At 42.3% G+C, this 25,920-nt stretch overlaps 2 protein-coding genes across 3 annotated transcripts in view; both read left to right on the plus strand.

Annotated features, from left to right (window-relative positions):
- The window catches only part of edc4 (enhancer of mRNA decapping 4), a 48,206-nt gene extending 29,189 nt beyond the window's left edge, over positions 1-19,017 (plus strand). For both annotated transcript variants that reach the window (XM_071343278.1, XM_071343279.1), the window contains exons 16-29: positions 117-196; positions 305-440; positions 2,781-3,292; positions 3,408-3,509; positions 3,760-3,903; positions 3,994-4,048; positions 4,261-4,441; positions 6,115-6,270; positions 6,377-6,492; positions 7,873-8,038; positions 8,315-8,501; positions 10,381-10,600; positions 11,658-11,821; positions 15,222-19,017. In XM_071343278.1, coding sequence (XP_071199379.1) covers positions 117-196; positions 305-440; positions 2,781-3,292; positions 3,408-3,509; positions 3,760-3,903; positions 3,994-4,048; positions 4,261-4,441; positions 6,115-6,270; positions 6,377-6,492; positions 7,873-8,038; positions 8,315-8,501; positions 10,381-10,600; positions 11,658-11,821; positions 15,222-15,405 — 2,403 coding nt within the window. In that variant the 3' untranslated portion in view covers positions 15,406-19,017. The remainder of the gene's footprint in view (positions 1-116; positions 197-304; positions 441-2,780; positions 3,293-3,407; positions 3,510-3,759; positions 3,904-3,993; positions 4,049-4,260; positions 4,442-6,114; positions 6,271-6,376; positions 6,493-7,872; positions 8,039-8,314; positions 8,502-10,380; positions 10,601-11,657; positions 11,822-15,221) is intronic.
- Positions 19,018-19,207: 190 nt separating this feature from the next.
- Positions 19,208-25,920, plus strand: part of nrn1la (neuritin 1-like a) — a 60,324-nt gene continuing 53,611 nt past the window's right edge. Inside the window, exon 1 of the mRNA XM_071343276.1 lies at positions 19,208-19,488. Within this exon, the coding sequence (XP_071199377.1) occupies positions 19,434-19,488 (55 nt within the window). The 5' untranslated portion in view covers positions 19,208-19,433. The remainder of the gene's footprint in view (positions 19,489-25,920) is intronic.

Genomic DNA, 25,920 nt, shown 5'->3' on the forward strand with positions numbered 1-25,920 from the left:
ATGTCCAGTTCCAAATTCTCACTATTCTATCAAAATGCTAGCGAATATCCAAGGGAGGGATATTACTCCTGGATCTTGATTGCGCTTTAAACTTTATTTCTGCCCTTCTCTCCCAGGTCCCAGCCTCCCCAGGCAGCAGTGCCAGCAGCCTGAAAATGGTGACAGCCATGACCAGCAACTCTGACAGTGGCGCCAGGTAGGTCAACTCGAAGGGTGCATAAGAGGGAAGGAATTCATAATTGACTGAACAAAGAAAGAGTTTGTGCTTTGATATCCCTGACTCTAGTGATGTCAATGTCTGCAGGGGAGGAGAGGAGCTGACCCAGAACCCCAAGATGTCTATGGAGAGCAGCAGCAGTAGCAGTCTGACTCTCAGTGCGAGCACCAGCAGCCCCAGAGCCAGCTCCCTTCTCATCTCAGGCCTAGGGGACAACATGCCGGTAGGCCACACACTTGCATGGACGCTAGCACTCACAGCGCAGTCGTTACACACGGTTAGAATGCAGAATTGTGTGCCACAATTGGCTGAGGGGCCAACGTAACATGTGTTTTGTCAACTTAAAAGATCTCTCGTCCCTCCGTCATATGTGACAGCATTTTTATTTTTATTTTTATTTAAACAAAAAAAATACCTTTTATTTAACTAGGCAAGTCAGTTAAGAACAAATTCTTATTTTCAATGACGGCCTAGGAACAGTGGTTAACTGCCTGTTCAAGGGCAGAACGACAGATTTGTACCTTGTCAGCTCGGGGATTTGAACTTGCAACCTTTCGGTTACTAGTCCAATGCTCTAACCACTAGGCTATCATCCTTACTCCTTGTTCCATTTTGGTATTCCCTGCTGTCTCATAAAGATGTACTCTCTTCCACAAGAGACTAGAGGTCGACCGATTAATCGGAATGGCAGAATAATTAGGGCCGATTTCAAGTTTTCATAACAATCGGTAATCAGTATTTTTGGACACCGATTGTGGCCTATTTATTAATATATTTTTTTACACCTTTATTTAACTAGGCAAGTCATTCTTATTTTCAATGATTGCCTAGGAAGGGTGGGTTAACTGCCTTGTTCAGGGGCAGAATGACAGATTATCACCTTCATTTTTGCAACCATCCGGTTGCTAGTCCAACGCTCTAACCACCTGCCTTACATTGCACATTGCACTCACGAGGAGCCTGCGTGGCAGGCTGACAACCTGTTACGCGAGGGCAGCAAGAAGCCATGGTAAGTTGCTAGCTAGCATTAAACTTATCTTATAAAAAACAAGCAATCTTAACATAATCACTAGTTAACTACACATGGTTGATATTACTAGTTTATCTGGCGTGTCCTGCGTTGCATATAATCGATGCGGTGCCTGTTAATTTCTCATCGAATCACAGCCTACTTCGCCAAACGGGTGATGATTTAACAAATGCATTTGCGAAAAAAGCACTGTCATTGCACCCATGTGTACCTAACCATAAACATCAATGCCTTTCTTTAAAATCAATACACAAGTATATATTTTTAAACCTGCGTATTTAGTCAATATTGCCTGCTAACATGAATTTCTTATAACTAGGGAAATTGTCACTTCTCCTGCGTTCCGTGCAAGCAGTCAGGGTATATGCAGCAGTTTGGGCCTCCTGGCTCGTTGCGAACTGTGTGAAGTCCATTTATTCCTAACAAAGACTGTAATTAATTTCCCAAAATTGTACATAATTATGACATAACATTGAAGGTTGTACAATGTAACAGCAATATTTAGACCTAGGGATGCCATCCGTTAGATAAAATACGGAACGGTTCCGTATTTCACTGAAAGAATAAACGTTTTGTTTTCGAAATTATAGTTTCCGGATTCTACCATATTAATGACCTAAGGCTCGTATTTCTGTGTGTTATAATTAAGTCTATGATTTGATCGAGCAGTCTGAGCGATGGTATGCACCAGCAGGCTCGTAAGCATTCATTCAAACAGCACTTTCGTGCGTTTTGCCAGCAGCTCTTCGCTGTGCTTTAAGCATTGAGCTGTTTGACTTCAAGCCTATCAACTACCGAGATTAGGCTGGTGTAACCGATGTGAAATGGCTAGCTAGTTAGCGGGGTGCGCGCTAATAGCGTTTCAAACGTCACTCGCTCTGACTTGGAGTAGTTGTTCCCCTTGCTCTGCAAGGGCCGCGACTTTTGTGGAGCGATGGGTAGCGATGCTGCGAGAGTGGCTGTTGTCGATGTGTTCCTGGTTCGAGCCCAGGTAGAGGCGAGGAGAGGGACGGAAGCTATACTGTTACACTGGCAATACTAAAGTGCCTATAAGAACATCCAATAGTCAATACATCCAATATATGAAATACAAATCGTATAGAGAGAAATAGTCCTATAATTCCTATAATAACTACAACCTAAAACTTCTTACCTGGGAATATTGAAGACTCATGTTAAAAGGAACCACCAGCTTTCATATGTTCTCATATTCTACGCAAGGAACTTAAACGTTAGCTTTTTTACATGGCACAATTGCACTTTTACTTTCTTCTCCAACACTTTGTTTTTGCATTATTTAAACCAAATAGAACATGTTTCATTATTTATTTGAGGCTAAATTGATTTGATTGATGTATTATATTAAGTTAAAATAAGTGTTTATTCAGTATTGTTGTAATTCTCATTATTACAAATAAATACATTTTAAATAATCGGTATCGGCGTTGAAAAATCATAATCGGTCGACCTCTACAAGAGACCACTCCTCATATGCTCATGTTCCCCTTCACCTACCCCTTCCACCCTCTACAGGTGCTTCCCTCTCCAAACCCGCCCCTCTCGATGGACCCACAGGTCATTGAGCCTATGCTGATTCAGCATGCCTCTCCCACCCTGGCCCGCTCTCCAGACGTCATCTCATCTGCCTCCACGGCCATGTCACAGGACATCCCTGAGATCGCCTCTGAGACGCTGCAGCGAAGCCTGGGGGGTGTGTCTGGAGCTGAATCCCGAGACTCTCTCCCAGCCCTCCACACAGACAGCATGGCTTCTGCAGCCTCAGCCCTTCACCACCTCTCTCCACGGAACCGGAACAACTCTGACCACGGCCACCTGACCCTAGAGCTGGGTGCTGGAGCAGTGGAGGCGGAGCAGAGGCTCAGTAACACTCCTTCACTACTGGAGAATGCCCTGTCACAGGAGAATGCTGCTGCAGCCGCCGCTGCCTCCTGCTCCGACAACAACACAAGCCACCCTTGGCCTGCAGCTCCCGACATCACACGGGAAACGCGCAACAGCCTGCGGGACAACGGCCTAGGAGACTGGTAAGACAGTCTCGCACACGCGCTGACATAGGCACAGTGTCTTTACCTATGCATGCAACCTGAAGAGCCTACACAAATCGGCTTTTTTGTTTTAAATGGTATCTCGTGCTTTTAGCTCAAGGGAGGAAATGAAGGACAGACACATGTCCTCTCCATACCACAGACGCACCTACCACTTAACCCAGAATGACAGTCAGGACGCCAGTGCAGAACAGAGGTAAGATAGTCACATCTCCAGAACTTCCCTTTTGTTGTCAATAGTGCTGGTCCTGGAGGGATGCAGTATTTGTGGTGTTTTGGAAGTCAATGCTTGATTTAAAGTTTCCATTTAAATGTATTCTTGATTCTGATTTAATGTTCATCCTAAACCTGCACAGGTTTTTTTTGTACCCATGCCATGTACCCATTATCAACACCTATTGTGGGCACTTAAACTCCTCCTCTTGCTTTGTTTTCCTGTCACACAGTGACCATGATGACGAGGTGGCCAGTCTAGCGTCGTCCTCCGGGAACTGTGGAGCCAGGTCGTCTCAAAGACTGCCAGTGAAGGAGTGGAAGAGCTCTCCCAGAGGCTCCCCTAAACTCAAGAGGAAGAGTAAAAAAGATGATGGGTGGGTGAAGACCATGACAGTTACCACAGAATGTTATTCTCTGATATTTACTTCCATGTCTAATGGCCTCTTTGCCTTCTCTCTTTTTAGGGATGCATCTCATGCCACTCAGTCCAGGCAGCCTGAGCATCATAATCATCATCAGGTAAGTGATCATGGCTGAATGAATATGATTCACTGTTCATTTTTATCTTTAAATTGTGATTATAATAGTGGCACCAAGATGTTTCCATTATACATACATTTTCAGCAATACCATTTGTTCCCTGATAATTAGATGATACATTATACCTGGTTTGCTTAGACACCATGGTCTTCTGAACATCCCTCTCTGTAATCTGATCTAACCTGTTGCAGATGAACCCTGAGGTGCAGGAAGAGCTGCTGATGCTGCTGCGTAACCAGCAGAGGGAGCTAGCGGATCTCCGTCAGAGTCAGCTAGAGCTGCTGCAGAGAGTGACGGGCCACATGGACGCAGTGCAGAGCTCTGTCATAGCCCATGTGGAGCACGTCATGGTCAGCCAGCAGGAGCACGAACGTATCCTTACAACTGGGACATGTCACAAGTTACAATCAGTGCCAACTCCTAGACCTCCCTATGTAGTGGTACCATTGAAAATTATGTAGTTTGGTATGAGATGATCACTGCAAGATATACTACATGGCTAAAAGTATGTGGACACTCCTTCAAATTAGATTCGGCACACAGCCATGCAGTCTCCATAGACAAACATTGGCAGTAGAGTGGCCCTTACTGAAGAGCTCAGTGACTTTCAATGTGGTACCGTCATAGGATGCAACCTTTCCAACAAGTCAGTTCATCAAATTTCTGCCCTGCTATAGCTGCCCCTGTCAACTGTAAGTGCTGTTATTGTGAAGTGGAAACGCTTAGGAGCAACAACGGCTCAGCCGAGAAGTGGTAGGCCACACAAGCTCACAGAACGGCACCACCGAGTGCTGAAGTGCATAGCGTGTAAAAATCGTCTGTCCTCCGGTTGCAACACTCACTACCGTGTTCCAAACTGCCTCTGGAAGCAACGTCAGCACAAGAACTGTTCGTCGGAAGCTTCATGAAATAGGTTTCGCAGCCATTGGACTCGGGAGCAGTGGACACGCTTTCTCTGGAGTGATGAGTCATGCTTCACCGATGGACAAATCTGGATTTGGCGGATGCCAGGGGAACGCTACCTGCCCAAATGCATAGTGCTAACTGTAAAGTTTAGTGGAAGAGGAATAATGGTCTGGGGCTGTTTTTCATGGTTCGGGCTAAGCTCCTTAGCTCCAGTGAAGGGGAATCTTAACGCTACAGCATACAATAGCATTCTAGATGGTTCTGTTCTTCCAACTTTGTTGTAACAGTTTGGGGAAGGCCTTTTCCTGTTTCAGAATGACAATGCCCCTGTGCAAAGGTCCATACAGAAATGGCTTGTCGATCGGTGTGGAAGAAGTTGACTGGACTGCACAGAGCCCTGACCTCAACCCCATCGAACACCTTTGGGATGAATTGGAACGCCTACTGCGAGCCAGGCCTAATCGCCCAACATCAGTGCCTGACCTCACTAAGTCCCTGCAGCAATTTTCCAACCTCTAGTGGAAAGCCTTCCCAGAAGAGTGGAGGCTAGCAGCAAAGGGGGGACCAACACCATATTAATACCTATGATTTCGGAATGAGATGTTTGACGAGCAGGTGTCCTCATACTTTTGGCCATGTAGTGTATAGGGAAGTGTTATGAATGCAGATATTGTAGGTTAAATGGAATTCAATTCACATGAATAAAGATGCTTTTTACATCTAGAAAGGTGCCTAATTAAAGCTGCAATATGTAACTTCTCGGGCGATCTGACCAAATTCACATAGAAATGAGTTATTGTTCTCTCATTGTCATTGAAAGCAAGTCTAAGCAGTGGATCGCTTCTATGTGCGCTATTGCTATTCTTCTCGTTCTCAAGTAAAAATGTTGCATCTTAAATTCAGTTTTGGACACGAGGTTCAAACATCTGAAAATACAATATATTTGGTTATGGTCAATATTTCAGTGGTTTATATGCTTATTTTGTCACACAAACTAAAATTAGGCCAACTATTAGTTTTAGCAACCAGGAAATGCCAGAGCCATTTATGCGTATTGCATCTTTAAGACCGTAGTTTTGTTGCAGAAGCACATCCTCATCAACCCACTGTTTGATCCTTGACCTGGCGGTGTTTCTCAGAGAGGAGAATGGAGAGAATCCTAGCAGAGGGACAGAACCGTAACCAGCAACTCCAGGAGCATCTCTCCCAGCAGCTGGCTCAAACTCTCAACAACACCCTGTGTAACCGTCTGGACAAGACTCTCCGAGAGGAGATGAAGAAAACCGTTCCTCCCAGTCAGTACACTTCCTTCCTTTTTCCTAACTTATTCCACAATTTTTATCAAATGAAGTTAACTGTATAATCACTGAGAAGTAAATGTTTGGCCTTGCTACTAAACAGCTATTATCAAGAGTCTCGAGCCTGTTACTGCCCAGATGAATAACACCATCGCTGCTAAGCTGACGGCTGTGGAGGCAGCACTGAAGGAGAACGTCAGCAAAGTCGTCAAGTCAAAGGTTAGTGGCAACAAATTCAGGGGGGGATAAAAAAAAATGCGCTGCTTAGTTCATAGAACCGCGTTACGTGACTTACCTTAGATATTTGCTTATAGCAGTTGTGACAGAGGTTTCGGTTTTCTTCCTACAAAATGTGGCTCTACATTTTTAACATTGGGGGCTATAAGCTATTATGACTCCATTTGCTTAAAGCGAAGACACACACATGCCTTCTCTTTCCCTCTGCAATGCTCACGTGCCTTGCGGGTGTCGTTAGAACAGAGTGGACAGGACCAGGCACCAAATCTGCATCAAATAACTGGGGAGAGGAAAGAACATCATTGAAGGCAATGATGTTAATTTCTACACAAAAGATCATACGCAGTTATTGCCTGATCTTCCTTGACGTTTTCCTAAACTTTCCAATACCTTTCTGATGCATTTCAGTAACTTCAAACCAATGGTTGGAACCGGTTCAGGAAACAGAACCGAAAAGAACGAAAGTGATCTTTCCTGTTCCGGAACAGAACCATAATTTAATAACGTTCAGAGTGGAGCGCCTATGAACATTTTTGCCGGTGTGTATTTAGGCTACCTGCCCCTCCCCTCTGAAGCATAGATTACTGTAGCCTACTGACCACGTTACAAACGTAATTCAGAAATTAGGGTCAGATGTTTAATTAGAGAAGAGTGGGTTTGACTTATTCAATCATAGTTAAGGATACTATAATACAGTTGCATCTCTCGCGCTATAGCACAGTGTGTTTGTCTTGCATTATGATTAAACCATGCTCTTACGGCAAAATACAATTTGCTCTTAATGACTTTTCTATATAGTTTAAGTTGCTTACCCGCTCCACAGTAAGCTGCTCTAGCCGTGTTGATTGGTGAAGTAATTTAATGTTGAGCTAAATGGGGTTTTTTTTAAGTAAAAAAAATATATATTTGATGTTTGTTTTAAAAGGAATGATTATAAACTGATACTTTTGGATTGAACCAGTTCAAAACTTTATTTTGCTAGTCAGACCAGTGGAACGAATAAAAAAAATGTAAAAGTCGCGGTTCTGTTCAGAACGAAACGATTAGTAAATAATTTAAGTTCCAACCCCTGCTTCAAACTATACTTCCTTCAGATTGAATTTGAAAAACTGTCAGTGATTTTTAATATAGCCCCAAATTAAAAAGTTAACTTTGGCTGTTGATTACATCTCTTTTTAACTGAGATCGCAAAAGATTGCTGATATCAAAATGGGGTCTTGGGCCCAAAAAGTTTAGCATGCCCTGCTCTAGAGCCTAGATTGGTCATTGGATCAAAGGATGTAAAGTAGTCTCATAGCTCACTTATTCAGTCTACAGTCAAAATGCACACACACAAATTACTTTGTATCCCTTTCTGTGCAGAACACCACAGATGCAATCGGCCGGGCAGCTGCTGAGGCAATGCAGGGGCCTATCCAGGCTGCCTACAAGGATGCGTTCCAGAGCATTGTGCTGCCTGTGTTTGAGAGGGGCTGCCAGTCTATGTTCCAGCAGATCAATGACAGCTTCAAGCAGGGAACACATGAGTGTATGACAATCCAATTACTAACTGTTAACACTCAGCGTTTCAGGCTGTTTCTTCGCTTTATGCAGTTTCGCCCAAGAGCAAGGTCATGGACTTAGCCTAGTTTTTAACTTGTTACATGTGTCATACATCTATGTTAAGAGCAGTGGGCTTTGTATGTATTGATAAACATTTGCTGTATTTTTTTTCAGCTGATTTTTATATTGTGCTAACAGCACATCTGAATATGCCTGACAGATCTTACTGTGTCGTACTGAGGATGTTTGTTTTCCTCTGTAGATATCCAGCAACTGGAGACCCATGTGAAGAGCAGGAAGCAGCGTGAGCAGGAGGGCCAGGACCCTATGATTGGCCAGCTGCAGCAGATGATTGACACGTTCCAGAATTCTACAGATCAGCTGGCCACCACTGTCACAGCAAGTGTCCGCTCGGAGGTCCAGCACCAGCTCAACATGACGGTGGGAAAGTAAGTCCAACCAGGCTTTTGACTTTTTTTTTTGTGATTGAACAGACATGCCTAATAGATGCCTTAGCAAGCAGTTTGGGTTGCCATGTTGAGTGGCTTTGTAATGGATTGGTTGAGTAGAAAAACAAACACCTTAATCATGGGCTTAATTTCGATTGAGCCATACGTTTTGCAAAGCAATTAATGAAATGGCGCTTGAGTTATTAGATTTTGTTTTTTAGGGTGTGGGAATGAATAACTTTAAGTTTTTGGGATTGTACAAAAGTGTTTGGGAAATGACACGTTTTCAAGCATTTACAGTGCATTCGGAAAGTATTCAGACCGCTTGTCTTTTTCTACGTTTTGTTAGGTTTTACAGCCTTATTCTAAAATTAAATAGTTTCCCCCCCATCAATACCCCATAATGACAAATCAAAAACAGGTTTTTGACATTTTTGCTAATTTATAAAAAAAATAAAGGATATTTCACATTATTGAAGCACCTTTGGCAGCAATTACAGCCTTGTGTATTCTTGGGTATGACACTACAAGCTTGGCACACCTGTATTTGGAGTTTCATTCTTTTCTAAAGATCCTCTCTAGCTCTAAGGTTGGATTCGGAGCAATTTGCCGGTCTCTTCAGAGATGTGCGATCTGGTTCAAGTCCGGGCTAAGGCTTGACCACTCAAGGACATTCAGAGACTAGTCCCGAAGCCACTCCTGAGTTGTCTTGGTTATGGTTATGGTCTTGGTTATGTGCTTAGGGTCGTTGTCTTGTTGAAAGGTAAACCACAGTCTGAGGTCCTGAGCGCTCTGGAGCAGGTTTTCATCAAGGATCTCTCTGTACTCTGCTCCGTTCATCTTTACTTCGATCCTGACTAGTTCCCCAGCCCCTGCCGCGAAAAACATCCCCACAGCATGATGCTGCCACCACTTTGCTTTACAGTAGGGATGGGGCCAGGTTTCCTTCAGACTTGACGCTTGGCATTCAGGCCAAAGAGTTCAGTCTTGGTTTCATCAGACCAGAGAATCTTGTTTCTCATGGTTTGAGAGTCCTTTAGCTGCCTTTTGGCCAACTCCAAGTGGGCTGTCATGTGCCTTTTACTGAGGAGTGGCTTCCGTCTAGCCACTCTACCATAAAGGCCTGATTGGTGGAGTGCTGCAGAGATGGTTGTCCTTCTGGAAGGTTCTCCATTCTCCACAGAGGAACTCTGGAGCATCGGCTTCTTGGTCACCTCACTGACCAAGGACCTTTTCCCCCGATTGCTCAGTTTGGCCTGCCGGCCAACTCTAGGAGGAGTCTTGGTGGTTCCAAACTTCTTCCATTTTAAGAATGATTGAGGCCACTGTGTTCTTGGGGACCTTCAATGCTGCAGAAATGTTTTGCTACCCTTCCCCAGGGCTGTGCCTCGGTACAATCCTGTCTCTGAGCTCTACGGACAATTCTTTTGACCTCATGGCTTGGTTTTTGCTCTGACATGCACTGTCAACTGTGGGACCTCTATATAGACAGTTGTGTGCCTTTTCAAATCATGTCCAAACAATTGAATTGACCACAGGTGGACTCATATGACGTTGTAGAAACATCTCAAGGATGATCAATGGAAACGGGATGCACCTGAGGTCAATTTTGAGTCTCATAGCAGATTGTCTCAATACTTATGTGGATGTTTTTTATTTTTAATACATTTGCAAAATTGTCTAAACCTGTTATCGCTTTGTCATTATGGGGTATTGTGTGTGTGTAGATAAGGGGGGGGGGTGTGTTTAATCAATTTAGAATACGGCTGTAACTTAACAAAAAGTCAAGGGGTCTGAATAGTTTCTGAATGCACTGTAAATGTTTGATAGTATTCCTTGTTTATATAACTGTGCCTATTTTCTTCTGTCCTACATCCAGCCTGCAGGAATCAATCCTGACCCAGGTGCAGCGCATAGTGAAGGGTGAGGTGAGCATGGCCATGAAGGAGCAGCAGGCAGCTGTGACCTCCAGCATCATGCAGGCCATGCGCTCTGCTGCAGGCACGCCCGTCCCTACCCCACACCTAGACTACCAGGCCCAGCAGGCCAACATACTGCAGCTGCTGCAGCAGGGACAGCTCAACCAGGCCTTCCAACAGGTGAGAGTCCTGCTCCCCGATGCACCGCCATGGGCTTGGGCGGTATACTGTAAGATGTATACCGGGGCATTTGGGAAAAAACACGGGAGGGTTTTTCATTACCGTCAACTATTTCAAACGTTTTTCATGAAACTTTCATATTTGTAGCTACTTTTTAAGTTGATACCTGCAGTCAACTTGTGCAATACGTTAGGAGAAAAAGAAGATTACATTCTTCATTTCACCGGTCACATTATTTTACATGATGAAGCTTACTGTAGTTCCCCAGAACAGTTGAGCCAGTCACGTGTTTGTTTGTAAATGGCACAATGGGAGAAAGCAGGAGCAGGTGAGTCCATAGAATTCTATATCTATCAGTGAGTCTCTGTTGTGAGGCGCATATGAGGTGATGAAGTAACACATTTATGAAATTCACTACTAAATGTTTGCCATCAGATATCTTATGTCTTTCTGCCGTGTTTGAGAAGTCAAAGAGCTCTGTAATCTGTACAGCTGCCATTTTCCCCCTGTGCTTCTACTAGTGTTTTTTTCCTCCTCTGTTCTCTCCTCTACTCCCCTCTGCTCTGTGTACACATGCTGCTCTTCCTTCAGAAAAGCATGCATCACAACTTTGTTCATTTGCACAATTTATTTTGTTCACGTTCGCTTGTAAATGTCCACACTCACCGAAAATATCATTCGGTAGCTACTAGCTAGGCTGTATAACTTTATTAGCTGGATTTGCCTGTCTTTGCAATTAGTTATGTTTGTTTTCACTCGTTAGCATTTAGCTAAAAGCATCTATGATTTCGTTGTTCTAATTTTGTTAGTATTCTGGTGGAGGCACAATGGGCTTTTCTTGCGTTTTTTAGCGCCCCTTGTGTAGTACTATGCCGGTAATACCGTAAATCCTGGCATGAGAAAAGGACTGATAATCTGGATACCGCCCAAGCACCTACCCATCCCATCAGTCTCACAGCCTCTCCCGTCCACTGCATGGGGGATGTCCGAGGGCATCATTTAAAATGTACCTGTGGTGTCTGATCGATCTCATCTCCTCCAACCCCCTCCCCTGTAGGCCCTGTCAGCCTCTGACCTGAACCTGGTTCTGTATGTGTGCGAGACCATCGACTCCCAGCAGGTGTTTGGCCAGCATCCCTGCCCCCTGATCCAGCCAGTGCTGCTGTCCCTCATACAGCAGCTATCCACTAACCTGGCCACACGCTCTGAGCTCAAGATCAGGTATGCATGTGCACCCACAGGAACATGTTATAACCCACAGATTTGATGCTCAAACTCGTCATAGACCCCTCTATGCACCCATGCTAAAACATATAAACACACACTCAAAACACATCAATGTAAATTCTTACACACCTTGGATGTAATAAGTCGGCCATGGGCAGCTTGAGATTAGACGTTTTTGTTTGATCTTAATCAGGTTTGTGCTCTTACGAGCCTCCCATAAGGAACACTTTTCAACCTCATTTTCATTATCTCCAGCACCAAACCAGTGTAGAGAAGGTCCTAATGTCCCTATGACATCACAGGTTGGGATTAAAACTGATTTATCAACCTGTACAATGTAGAAATGCAGCTATTTTCCCCATATGTAGACACTGGTTAGGTGCTGTAGATAATGAGGTCAATGAGGGTATGCAGTTGAAAAGTGGCAGAGTTACCCTTTAAAGTTACGCTATGCTGAAATCGCAACGCAATTTCCTGGTTGCTAAAACTAATAGTTAGCCTAATTTCAGTTTGTGACAAAATAAGATGGTACAATGATTCTCTACACTATCTAAACAGCTGTTAAATATATATTTTCCATAACCAAACATATTGTTTCAGCTGGTGCAAAAAATTGAAAATACAGTGCATTCGAAAGTATTCAGGCATCATTTTCCACATTTTGTTACGTTACAACCTTATTCTAAAATTGTTTTTTTTCCCTCAATCTACCCCATAATGAAAAAGCAAGATTTAATATTTTTTTTGCTAATTTATATAAAAAGAATACAAAATGGAAATTTCACCTGAGTTTTCAGACCCTTTACTCATTACTTTGTTGAAGCACGTTTGGCATCAATTATAGCCTCGAGTCTTCTTGGGTATGGCACTACAATCTTTGCACGCCTATATTTGGGGAGTTTCTCCCATTCTATGCACATCCTCTCAAGCGCTGTCAGATTGGATGGGGAGTGTTGCTGTACAGCTATTTTCTGGTCTGTCCAGAAATGTTAGATTGGGTTCAAGTCCGGGCTCTGGCTGGGCCACTCAAGGACATTCAGAGATTTGTCACAAAGCCACTCCTGCGTTGTCTTGATAGGGTCGTTGTCCTGATGGAAGGTGATCATTCACCCCAGTCAGGTCCGGAGGTCTCTGGAGCAGGTTTTCATCAAGGATCTCTCTGTACTTTGCTACATTCATCTTTGACTTGATCCTGACTAGTCTCCCAGTCCCTGCCACTGAAAAACATCCCCACAGCATGATGCTGCCACCATGCTTCACTGTAGGGATGGTGCCAGGTTTCCTCCAGATGTGACGCTTGGCATTCAGGCAAAATAGTTCAATCTTGGTCAGTCCAGAGAATCTTGTTTCTCATTGTCAGAGTCCTTTAGGTGCCTTTTGGCAAACTCCATGCGGGCTGTCATGTGCCTTTACTGAGGAGTGGCTTCCGAAGTCTGGTCACTCTACCATAAAGACCTGATTAGTGGGGTGCTGCAGAGATGGTTGTCCTTGTGGAAGGTTCTCATCTCCACAGAGGAACTCTGTCAGTGACCTCCCTGACCAAGGACTTTTTCCCTCGATTGCTCAGTTTGGCAGGCAGCCAGCTCTAGGATCAGTCTTGGTGGTTCCAAACTTCTTCCATTTAAGAATGGAGGCCACAGTGTTTTTGGGGACCATAAATATTGCAGACAATTTTTGCTACCCTTCCCCAGATCTGTGCCTCGACAATCTTGTCTTTGAGCTCTATGGGCAATTCCTTCGACCTTATGGCTTGGTTTTTGTTTGACATGCACTGTCAACTGTGGGACCTTATATAGACAGGTGTGTGCCTTTCCAATCAATTGAATTTACCACAGGTGGACTACAAGTTGTAGAAACATCTTAAGGATGATCAATGGAAACAGGATGCACCGGAGCTCAATTTTGTGTCTCATAGCAAAGGGTCTGAATAGTTGTAAAAAAAGAAATTTCTCTTAATTTTTAATGCACTTATAAAAATGTCTAAACCTGTTTTCGATTTATCATTGTGTGTGGAAGAGGAAAAACATTTGTTTAGTCAATTTTAGAATAAGGCTGTACGTCACAAAATTTGCGAAAGGTTAAGGGGTCTGAATACTTTCCGAATACACTGTAAAAGACCTTAAAACTAAATTTAAGTTGAGCACATAGAACAGACCTACTGCTTCTTAGACTTACTTTCAAGTAGAATGATATATCTATAACTCAAGTCTGAATATGGCTGGGTCTCCCAAAATGTTACATGTTGCCACTAAGGCTCGGACACACCCGTAGCGTTTGCCGGCTGAGAGTACCTAGCACCTCTGATTTAGAGCACCGGATGTAATTTGCAATCTGATTCTACATGTTCAATCACGAGAAAATGTCGGCAGTCAGACGTCAGGTGTCCCTAAAACACCCTGCCGAACAAACTGCAGACGAACGGAAGATCAACATTCAGTGCAGTGTGTGTGGGGGGTCCCTTAGTCACATTTGCTCCATGTTGAGCTGTATCAAACTGCAGATGTAATGCTTTTCACCCTTCTGGCTCACTTAACAAATGTGTGTTATGGGAACAGGATGGGCCTATGAATATTGGAATAATGTCCAGACAATGATGTGCCAAGTTTCTTTTAATGCTCTTTAAAAGCTCAAATGACCAGTCTCAATCCAGTTTGAATTGCACCCTAAAAACTATCAGCCTGTTACTGGCCAGCTGTTGAGTTCTACGCCATCTGTGGGACTGAATCTGTGTGTGGAGTGTGGTTACATCTCTCTGATGTACACCTAAAAGGTGTTTGCATACAGTCCAATGCCTTAATGCATGGTATTGATTGGCTGTTGCAGTGCAACTGTTTTAAACCAGGTGTGCAAGATATATCACAGAAGAGATGTGCTGCTCTTGAATATTTCATATCTTATATCATGCACATTTCATGTCATCGTCCCCCCAAAAAATGTACTTTGCGTGCAAGGGCTTTTAAAGGCATATCAGGTTTAGTAGAGAAGAGACCTGATAGGGCTGGCTGTTGTTCAATGTGTGTGGGGGTGGGTTTAGCTGAAATTAAAGAGTAATTGGGCACTTTGAGCGTAGGGAGATTAATGGTTCTTAAACCCCAAGATTACCATTGAGTTAACTGTGTTTAGAGGTTTTAAATGCATTCGATTGGGTCTACAGATGTAAAATTAAAACAATCTGATGGGATTAATTTGGGTTGAGCCATCTGGATTGGATAACGGGACAGTGCTGCTGGGTGATCAGTCACAACACTGCATTTACTCTGTTTTAATCAAGCCATTCAAATTTTTGCCTTCGGCTGCAAGGAAATAAAGGTGACTTTATTTATAACACTATTGGCTTAAATGGTACAATTTGAGTATTTTGAAAGCCCACGGTAAACTTCTCTGTCTGTATCAGTTACTTGGAGGATGCTGTGATGAACCTGGACCATGGTGATCCGGTGACGAGAGACCACATGAGTACTGTGCTGTCCCAGGTCCGACAGAAACTGTTCCAGTTCCTGCAACAGGACCCACACAGTCCTCTTAGCAAGAGAGCCCGGCGCCTGGTGATGATGCTTCAGGGCCTGGTCAATCACTAGTTCTGTACTTGGTGCCCATCGATGGAGCCCCTTCTCTTTCTGCTCTGCTCCCATACAGTTAGAATATGGTGCAGTGAGTTTCATTGAGGTGCTGAGGGGAGTGGCATTTAGTTAAAGAGATGTGAGCATGTTGTGTAATTGCTCTGATCTTCCTGTACCCTCGGCTCGCTCTGATGCATTATACATTGCAATTGAATTTATTTTTTGTTCTCATTTAAGTGGTAAAAATGGCAAGAACTGACTGGGTTTTCCCTTTTTGGACTTGTAGATTTGAAGGATTTTTCTCAGTTTGAAACCCCCTGTTCATCATAAGATCTATGAACCTTGCCATTTGCTTATTTCAGTCCATTTCCCTGTCATAGCAGCAAGAGTTTGTTAGAGGAAAAAAACTATCCTAAATGTAGACTGTCGAAACAGATGGGTGGGCCCTTTATGTTTTCTGTATGTTCAACCATTCTGTTAAATCCAAAGTTCTGACTTTAGTTCAGAATGGTATTTTGCTTTGATGGACTTATACAGTAGGCTTTGAATCTCCACTGTTAGTATTGTAATAAAGCCTTTCTCTGCTCTTTCCTATATATTAGACTGACCATATTACTATGTAAAGAGGACAGCTTGTGGAGTCTGAGAAACTGAAATGGCTGTCCTTTTTATAGGGTCACGGTCAACTTTGTTTGATTTTTATTTTATGGAACCTCAGTGAAATTCACTCATGCCCCTGAAAAATCTTTATTTTCTTTTGTGCCCCCTTTTTTTTTTTTATGTATGTATCTCAATAATCCTTAACATTTGTATGACTTGTATACTTCCTCAGACTTATTTGAAGTAATTATCATCCATAGTAAATGCTTCTAACTGATTATGTCTCTTGCTTTTGGATACCCAAGTAATGTGTGTAAACCTGATCCTGGTCTCTAGAGGACAGCCCGTTGTGAAAATGCAATCACATTTATATTTTTTTAGCGAGGTTTCTATAGAAGCTTACAAAGTCTAGTGGGAAAGTACAGCAAAACTGGGGGGTGGGGCCTGGTACAGACCTTTGACACTCCAATGTTGGGTTGCATTATGAACGTCAACTGCACAATGCCTGCCTGCTCTGCCACTGTGGTCAGTTTATTGTAACCATTCAAGTTGCACAGATTCAAGTGAATAAGACTTTGTAGGTTTTCCATCTCAAACCCTTCATGTGCTACAAAACCTTTATAGAAAGTGCCTTATTGTACTTCACGCATGGGAATTTGCCCTCCACCACCTTTTAGTCTGTTGTGCCATTTGTAAACCAACTATTTTCCTGACTGTAAAAATTGGTGACTGGGCTTTTTCGCACCTCTCATCAATGTCTTCTTTTGCAAACAAGGGCTCAAATGGCACAGTGAGAGAATCTGTGTGTTAGGTATACAAACATTATTTGACAATAGGGGCTTGCTAGAATAAGTCTTATCTAAATTTGCTTGGGTATGTGATTCCACTTTACTGTATGAGTGATAGGAAACGTTTAAACCTATTCTAAACTTGTCTAGTGTATACCAAAATGTCAATCTCTGCTATTGATGTCTTGCCATCTAATTGCATGGACAGTTATTATTTATGGTGGTTCTGGTGTCATCTGTTTTAAAATTCCTTCAACCTAAAACAGAATAAGGTGTCATAGGGCAGTGTGAGCTAAGCTTGGCGGTGTTTCTTGCCATTCCGTATACAGCACATTAGTCCTGAAACAACATGCTTATTTAACTAGGCCATAATTATGTTTTAGTTTGACTGTAGTGATGGTCACCTTTGGCGGTCCAATTTATTTATCATAAATTGTTAAAAGGTGATTCCTGATTCCTTTTTTTTGCTTCAATTACTGAGTTTCATCAGTGAACACTATACACTGAGTGTACAAAACATTAAGAACACCTTCCTAATACGTTGCACTCCCTCCCCCCAGTCTGAATTCGTCGGGGCATGGACTCTACAAGGTGTCGAATGCATTCCACAGGGATGCTGGCCCATGTTGACTCCAATGCTTTCCACAGTTGTCAAGTTGACTGGATGTCCTTTGGGTGGTGGATCATTGTTGAGCATGAAAAACCCCAGCAGTGTTCCAGTTCTTGACACAAATCGGTATCTGGCAACTACTACCATACCCCTTTCAAAGGCACTTACATATTTTGTATTGGCCATTCAACCTCTCAATGGCACACATACACAATCCATCTCTCGAATGTTTAAAAATTCTTTAACATGCCCCTCCCCTTCAGATACACTGATTTAAGTGGATTTAACAGGTGACATCAGTAAGGAATTGTAGCTTTCACCTGGATTCACCTGGTCAGTCTGTTATGGAAAGAGTAGGTGTCCTTAATGTTTTGTACACTCAGTGTATAGTTGCCAGATCATCTTTAGCTGCTGATTTGATTGATAGACAAAACGCTAGGCATACTCTGGAGCAGGGATGGGTGACTTTGATGGGGTGGGGGATACAAAAAATCTGAACAAATGAGGGGCTGCAGATACCGAGTCTGTGTACCCACATCCATACCCCACACACATTGCAAGCAAAACTTCTTAATGCCCACCTCTTGACAGCAGATAAACATTTTTTTTAAGTTTTAGTTAATTTCGTGCAATTCTACACATTTCGACATGGGGTGTAGAGTAAATGTTGACGTTTTTAAAGCAAGGTTGCTGCAATTCTACACGTTTTTCCATGGGGTGGAGAAGATCTTTGCTATTTTTAAAATGGTGTCTCAGTGATACTAACAATATCAATGGGGACCCCTGACGGTAATTAGAACATGATTAGTTTAGGTATTTGGTCGCTAAGCTAACCTGGCAATCTGAATAATTTTTTGGGGCTGACATGAGCAAATTGACTTACTATCAGTGACGGACAACAGTAAAACTGCTGATGCACAACCATATTTTGAAACTGCACCTTCTTTAGTCTATTCTAACTTGCAACAGTAAATTGAGACCCCAACTGAGTTCCTTTTGGGGGAAGGGGGTTGATTCGCGGGCCTTCGAAGGGGAGGACTGCTGGCCGACAGTTGCCAATCCCTGCTCTGGGGGGATCATGCATTAAAAAGGCAAACCACTATCTTCAAGGTTATAAGCCATCTGTTTTACAAAGCCACAAAGCTGTGTAAAGCAGACATGAATCTCGTTTTTATTTTTCTGCACAAGGTTGAGAGAGGACGAATCTGTCCATGGTCGGGTAGGTGGACTATCCATCCTTTATTGTACTGAAAGTTACATGTCTGGATTTCTGGAAACGGACCCTTTTCACTGAGTGCTCGATTCACTTAAACTAATGTTCATTTGGAATAGCAATTGTGACCTGAAGTGTAAAAGCAGGATGGTTTCCATGCTCTTAGGTAGTTTTATGTTTCATATTGATCAGGGTTAAGCCTCAAGAATCACAGACCTGTATTTTGATAGGAAGCTTGCACATAATCGCTATACAGTATATATATTTTTTTCCTAGTTTACAAAGAATATTATCCTGTATTATCCTGACCCAATGTGGATCGTTTTGTAATTTCCATCGTGTTTTGTTCCCTGTGCTTGGATTGTGTTGTATATTTTACCCTCAACATTTTGGAATAAAAAATAAATTACTTCAATAGATTTCAGTGTTTTTTTATTTCACATGTCTCCTATTTGACACCACAGTGAAGTTTGTACCTTTTGTCAAGATAATAAATATCCCGCGTTTGATTCAGTTGCGTAAACTCGCAGGAAAAAAACAAAGATGGTAAGTTTTTGACATGCGAATGTTTGTTTTGCGGTATAGACCGATATCCATCGAATGATACATAGAGATGAGATTGAGTCTGCCCTGGTCACACACATGCGCCCTCCCTCACGCGCACTAGATGCACATAGGAGTGAGTAGGGGCTCTTCTCTTGCGCAAGATGCGAGATACTGTATCACCTATGTAGTATTACCCTGCTGAGGCAGGTAGCAAAGTAGCTGTGCTCAGCAAACGGATTGTAACATTTGGACGTGGTCTTTTTTTCCTGAGTTGAGCGGCCTGAGCAGAATGGTATCGCTCGTGAATTACGCGTGTCTTTTCTTGCCTGTTGCTCTCCATCTGAGTAAGTGTTTACTTTTAGAAATGTACATTTTCCATATAAATAAGTGTTTAATTTGTAAGTATTATGTTTGGGGTTCACAAGTGGCATTTATCAAACGCGTCTCGTAATTATAGGGGAACGAGTCGCGCGAAAGTGGACACCGGAAAAGGTTCCAATTCCAAATTTGCTCGGTGCCGAGGGACGAAATGGTTGAGTTAGAATATATGAAATGTTTGAAAGGAAAATTAATTTTCTGACGTGGGGAAAATAGATTACGCATTAAAATAAATTAAATGATTGTGAAGATATGTGGCAACTGACTTTAATTTCAAGTAAACAATTGACTGTTTTGTTTTTTACTCTCATTTGACCATATTAAGGTAACTAGCCCCCTAAGAACAATGTCCAGTTGCTGACACTAAAAAAAGCAACGTTTAGTCAGAATGTGGTATGAGGATGATAGTCATGCTTAGGCGAACAAACTATGGGGGGTGGGGCAATTACCCCGGGAGGCTAGTTACTCTATAGTGTACTCTATGGTCATCTATTCTAATACATTTGAATTCACATGCACTTTGTTATTGGGTACCGGGTAGCCTAGTCTACTACACTAGATCGTCACGCTCAGTCGAAGCGTCAATGTGTGTGGTGTGAGAATGAATAAAACATTCAAGATGAACAAAGTCCGTTGTCTAGTTCTCATAATAGCCTATGCATTATATTGGCTTATCTGTGTTCTGTAATAGTTGTATGCTTTATCAGGACAATTCAAACAACCACCTTGATTCCCTCTTCAAAGGAGGGTGCTGATGTAATAGCCTACTATTCATTGGGGAATTTAATAGGGAAAACATGCCGATGGAAATAAATCATGAATGAATCTCATCTGCTTTACCATGGTAGACTCTCCAGAGAGTAGCCCAGTATCTCATCTAAACATGTGAGCCTCCGGATGCGCACAAGCATTAGATAGTCCTCCTTTCTGTCAGTGCGGATCAGAGCAATCCCTCAACTCTAACTGTTATTTTCGCGTCAAAATGATGTGTAAAAAGAAAAATCATATTTAATTTATGCACATACACCACAACCTTTGGAAGCAGCATCCCATACCAATATGCTTCTTTCTCACTCTCTTTTTCTCCTCACTTCTCTCTCTCTCTCTACCCCCTCCTCCAGAAGTTATGCCTCTGTGGTTTGAAAGTGTTCTAAAGGTAGTTCACTGCAGTACACAGGCATATGGAGCAGACATTAATTCCTCATTAAATCAGGTTCAGGCTCTCCAGGAGAATTGCATCCACTTTATCCCACAATTTCACAATTAAGTGAGGCAGTATAAAGCGCCTCTCCTGAATCCTTTGTTTGCAAATTAAGCTTCTGGTTTGGTTGCTGTAGAGTTTACAGTCTTTAAGGAGCATATGGGGAGGAATTTAATTTCTTCACCTGAATTTCTCCACTATATGATTCATCAGACAACGCCCCTCTGAGCTCTCCACACACATCTTCACATCAGCCCTGCCCCAATAATTAAATAATTACCCTCCTCCCCTCACCCACTCCCCACATCCTCTCTCCAGCAGGAACTTAGCGTGGTGTGGAGTCCCTTAACAAACACTGTGAAATGAAACGGCAGCTGAGCGTGACACACCTCGACTCTTCACCCTTAGTCAAGCCTGAGAATTAATATTTATGGATAGACCGACATACTTCTGTTCTGAGGAGTTACAGGAACTTGTGTCCTCTAGCACTACTGAGTTGTGTGTGGTTATGTTCCTAAAGGGCTCTTGAGGAAGAACATAACTCCATTGGCTCCCATCACCTCAAGGTCAGTGCAGCTTATGTCCATTGTGCTTTGTTCTGTGTAGACAGCAGATTCCATGGTTGACCACTTGGGATGGGGGGGTCTGGGACAGTGGTGTAAAAATACTTGAAAGTACTACTTAAGGAGTTTTTTGGGGTATCTGTACTTTAATATTTATATTTCTGCCTACTTTTACGTCACTACATTCCTAATGAAATTCTTTACTTTTTACTCCATACATTTTCCCTGACACCCAGAAGTACTTGTTACATTTTGAATGCTTAGCAGGACAGGAAAATGGTCCAATTCATGCACTTATCAAGAGAAATCCCTGGTCATCCCTACTGCCTCTGATCTGGCGGACTCACTAAACACACATGCTTCGTTTGTAAATTATGTCTGAGTGTTGGAGCATGCCCCCGGCTATCCGTACATATGTTTTTTTAATTTAAAAAATGCTGCTGCCTGGTTTGCTTTATATAAGGAATTTGAAATGATTCATACTTTTACATGTTGATACTTAAGTGTATTTTAGCAATTACATTTACTTTTGATACTTAAGTATATTTAAAACCAAATACTTTTAGACTTTTACTTTTTCTACCGCTGGTCTAGGATCAATGCAAGACCCGGTGTCCCCGGTGACTGTACCCTGCAATGGCACCTTGAGACATAGCTCCCACGGGAATTCCAGGAATATGACAAATCGCTCTCAGTAATGTATGGAATATGTTAAATATTTGCAACAGATCGTGAGTCATAGTGATAATCATTCCCAGCAAAGCAAGCCTATTAATATCATCTTTACTATGCATGTACACTAACTTGCACTTCATGAGCTGTAACTAAGTCATAAGAAGTACTGTAAGTAAGAATTGGCAGTGGTAAACATTGGTCGTTTGATCATAACATGAATGTTCAGTGACGTGTATTCATGAAGCCAAGGGAAGCCAGGCTTCCCAAAAAAATTGACTAAGAAAAAAAGAAAAACACATTCATTATTTTATCTTTCTTCTCTCTGTGTTTCATATTTGTCCTTTTCGCAAGATGCTGAATGTATCTCACCGGAGAAAGCATTCGAGCAGGCGAAACAGTGCCCCTCTGTATATGTAGGCCATCTATCAGATGCTGTCTGGTCCAAAAGAGTATGACATTGTTGCCGCAGGTGAGCATTTGGCCTCCCTTGATAAAAAAAAGTTAAAAATAATAGCCAATTAGCGTTGCGCTAAACTGAGTGATGTCAACTGCGATTAGTCCTGGCACACCCCAAAAAAAGTGTGAAGGGAAGTCAGTTTGGATTTGGCGTCACTCTTATCAAATCACATTGAGAATATACGTCATTGACAAAAACAACTTGAATTGTGTTGTTGTCCTCCAGTGGCGATTTCTTAAATTATCCATGGATGGAGATAGGGATTTGGACTTGTGGTTTTACCTAATTCTCTGTACTGGCCAATGATTATAACAGTGATTCTGATCCAACCATTAATTCATACATTGTGCCCCTGGCCTGAGAGGGTGGAAGTTCAATATGTAGCTAGCCGTAGAAGACTAATGTTAACTAACGTTGCCCATGAAAGGAAGTTAGGGTAGCGAGCAAGCATTTTAGCCAGGTAGCCTAGGACAACAAAAAATAAAAGCGTGTACTGTATGACAGAGTGACAGACCGTTTCATCAACATGAAGGAGGGCATTGGCGTTTCTCTAGAAGTACTGTAGGGTGAGTCAACATGTTTTTTCTACTTGCACGAACGTGCACACACACACACAGATCAGAACCATGGACAGCCACATCATATTTAGCTTACATTGATTGGACTAAATTGTTTTTGGTGTCTTTTAGTTGTCACTGTATTAGACTAAGCATAGGTGATTTGATAATGTTGAAATGTTGATGTTGAAATGGTGCTGGAATAGTGGAGGCAGTTTTCCTTGTGACTTGTGGTAACTCTCCGTGGTTCTAAATCAATAGTTGTTTAGTGGTCCGAAAATGTCGGAAACATTAACTTGCTTGACCATGCTGTAGGTCATGTAACTGTTTGCAATATGCTTTGTCGACTTCACTGGACAGAAGTTGCTCTCCAGTTTTGTGATGAAACAAAGGTGTGGTTGAATTTATTCTGCAACTGTGTCTTATTGTCTCGACCTTTAGGCCTATATATCACGGTCGCAAGGCATATGAGCTAACAGGTTATAGAGCAAACAACGCAATTATCACAACATATAAGTTGTAATATGGCTTTTTTTCTGTCTTCAGCAGTGATTTTACCTACGCACTGCTACTATGAGTGTTCTCATTCATCTTGTCTCTTGTAGGGGTGAAATGAGTAAGAGCGGAGGTAACACTGCCCTGCAGTGAGAGGATCGTTGTGTCCTTTTGGTGTGACGTGTTTGCCTGCTGTGGGGCTTATAGTAGAAACTCAGTGCAAGGCATATTGATTGGAAATTCTCAGTTCTCTTTGAGTGAAAGGAAAAGAGAATCAAATAAAAAATTAAATCAAAACCCTGATTTGCTCTCTTGCGTCAAAGATGTGAAGGAGAGAAAAATATGAATATAGCTGTCAACTTCAGTAGATCACACCTAGCTCCTTTGCCACTGTAACACCAGTGTTACATTAGTGTATACACCCTTATGTAAAACTAGGGAAATTGTGTTTCCATAGCTAGGACTGACAGTGAGGACTGTGAAGCGCCGAATTCATAACCTCTGCATAAACAGTTGCTTTGTGAGAAGGTCTTAAAGTTTCCAGTTAATCATTGTTATGTAAATGAAATCTAAAAGTACCAGTGGCCTGGCATTGGCCCCAAGTGAGAGCAGGTCCGCCAGAGCCATGGCCCAGTGAGACACGAATGCCGGCCCGCGTAGATGTAAACAGAAAAGTCTGAGCCTTTTGGGTAAAACACAGGTAAATCCTGTATGGAAATGCACCAACTACTGAGTACTCACTACTCACTCATCTGATCTAACCTTATGTACCATAACTCTGAGGTACAGGCTTAGATAGTCAGGTATCGTACATTTCCCGTCTGTTTAATAAGAATGCTATACATTTGGCTGAGATGAACAGTTATAAGGGAGGTTCAGAGGTCAGGTCATAGAGATGAGAAGAGAACAAGGAGTCAAGGCTCAGCAAAGGTCAGAGAGAGTGTTTGTTGGGGACACTAGGGCTGTAAGCATGGAGCCTCAGCTCCCTGGAAGCCTGTGCTAACCATGATAAGTTACAGCTGGAAACGCAGGTGTTCTATCTAGTCAATAAAAACGAATTAACTCCCAGAGTGGGTCAGTGCGCGTGTGTCCACTACAATGAGCCTCTCACTTACTCTCCATCAGAGGGGATGATGGGGAGAGGGATCAATGTGCACAGGAAGCTAATTTATGAGAGAGAGAGAGACTCTTATCATGGTGTCAGAGTTTTCTGTCACTATCTCACCCAGCGCTTTTCTATGTGTCAGAACTTCCATTCTGTCAACATGTGCTTAATTAACTACTTCCAGGAAGTCAATTCATTTTCACTATGTGCATGAAGGACTCGATCCAGCCCGACCTGTCTGTCATAGAGCACTAGACATGCTAGCGCCTTGGGGTGAAGTTCAATAAATGCACAATAGATCTGAGTGTTCTCTCACTCACTTTTTTATTGCTTTACATAACAGTCGCTAAGTAAACTGTTTTTCAACATTCATCTTTAATTCAAGCTAGATTTGGAATTCTCTTAATAAGCTTTAAGTTAAATAATGTAAAGCTAACGGATGGCTGGCTAAGTCCTTGTTGGCTCAACTCATTACTCTTGTTCAGAGAGAATCTCTCTGGCCCCTTCATTTTCATGTAATTTGATCCCATTGTGTCAGTTTCAATAATATGGGATACGGGAAACAGGGAATGCTGGCAGTGTACTCACTGAGGATGTGTAACTGTCTGTAACCATCTCTGTAGCCATGCTGATCAAAGCTATATGCCTGCAGCCTTTGCTTCATGGGTGTTTTCTTTCTGTGTATCCATCCATTCATGTTCTTGTTTCCCTCAGTGTTTCCAAAATTATTATAGGTAACCCTTTACTGTGTAGTAAGTAACGATGTAATTACACTAGTAATAACACTGTATTAACATGCTGTTACAGTACTTTAGTGATTGCATTTGAATTGCAAAACAATGGAGTTGAGAGTGGATTTGTAATTACAAAAGTAGAATAGGAACTGTTATTATGCATAGGTATAAGAGCAACTTACAATGCTGTGAAAAAGTATTTGCCCCCTTATTTTTGATAGTGAATGTTATTAGATCGATCTTCAACCAAAACCTAATATTAGATAAAGGGAACCTGAGTGAACAAATAACACAACTATTACATACTTTTAAAAATGTATTTCATAAACAAAGTTATGCAACACCCAATGCCCCGTGTGAAAAAGTAATTGCCCTCTTACACTCAATAACTGTTTGTGCCACATTTAGTTGCAATGACCCCAACTAAACGATTCCTGTAGTTGTTGATCAGTCTCTCATGTTGCTGTGGAGGAATTTTGGCCAACTCTTCCATGCAGAAATGCTTTAACTCAGCGACATTTGTGGGTTTTCAAGCATGAATTGATCGTTTCAAGTTCTGCCACAACATCTCAATTGGGATTAGGTCTGGACTTAGACTATGCCATTCCAAA

Source organism: Salvelinus alpinus, chromosome 15 (genome assembly GCF_045679555.1).
Source record: "Salvelinus alpinus chromosome 15, SLU_Salpinus.1, whole genome shotgun sequence".
NCBI lineage: Eukaryota > Metazoa > Chordata > Actinopteri > Salmoniformes > Salmonidae > Salvelinus > Salvelinus alpinus.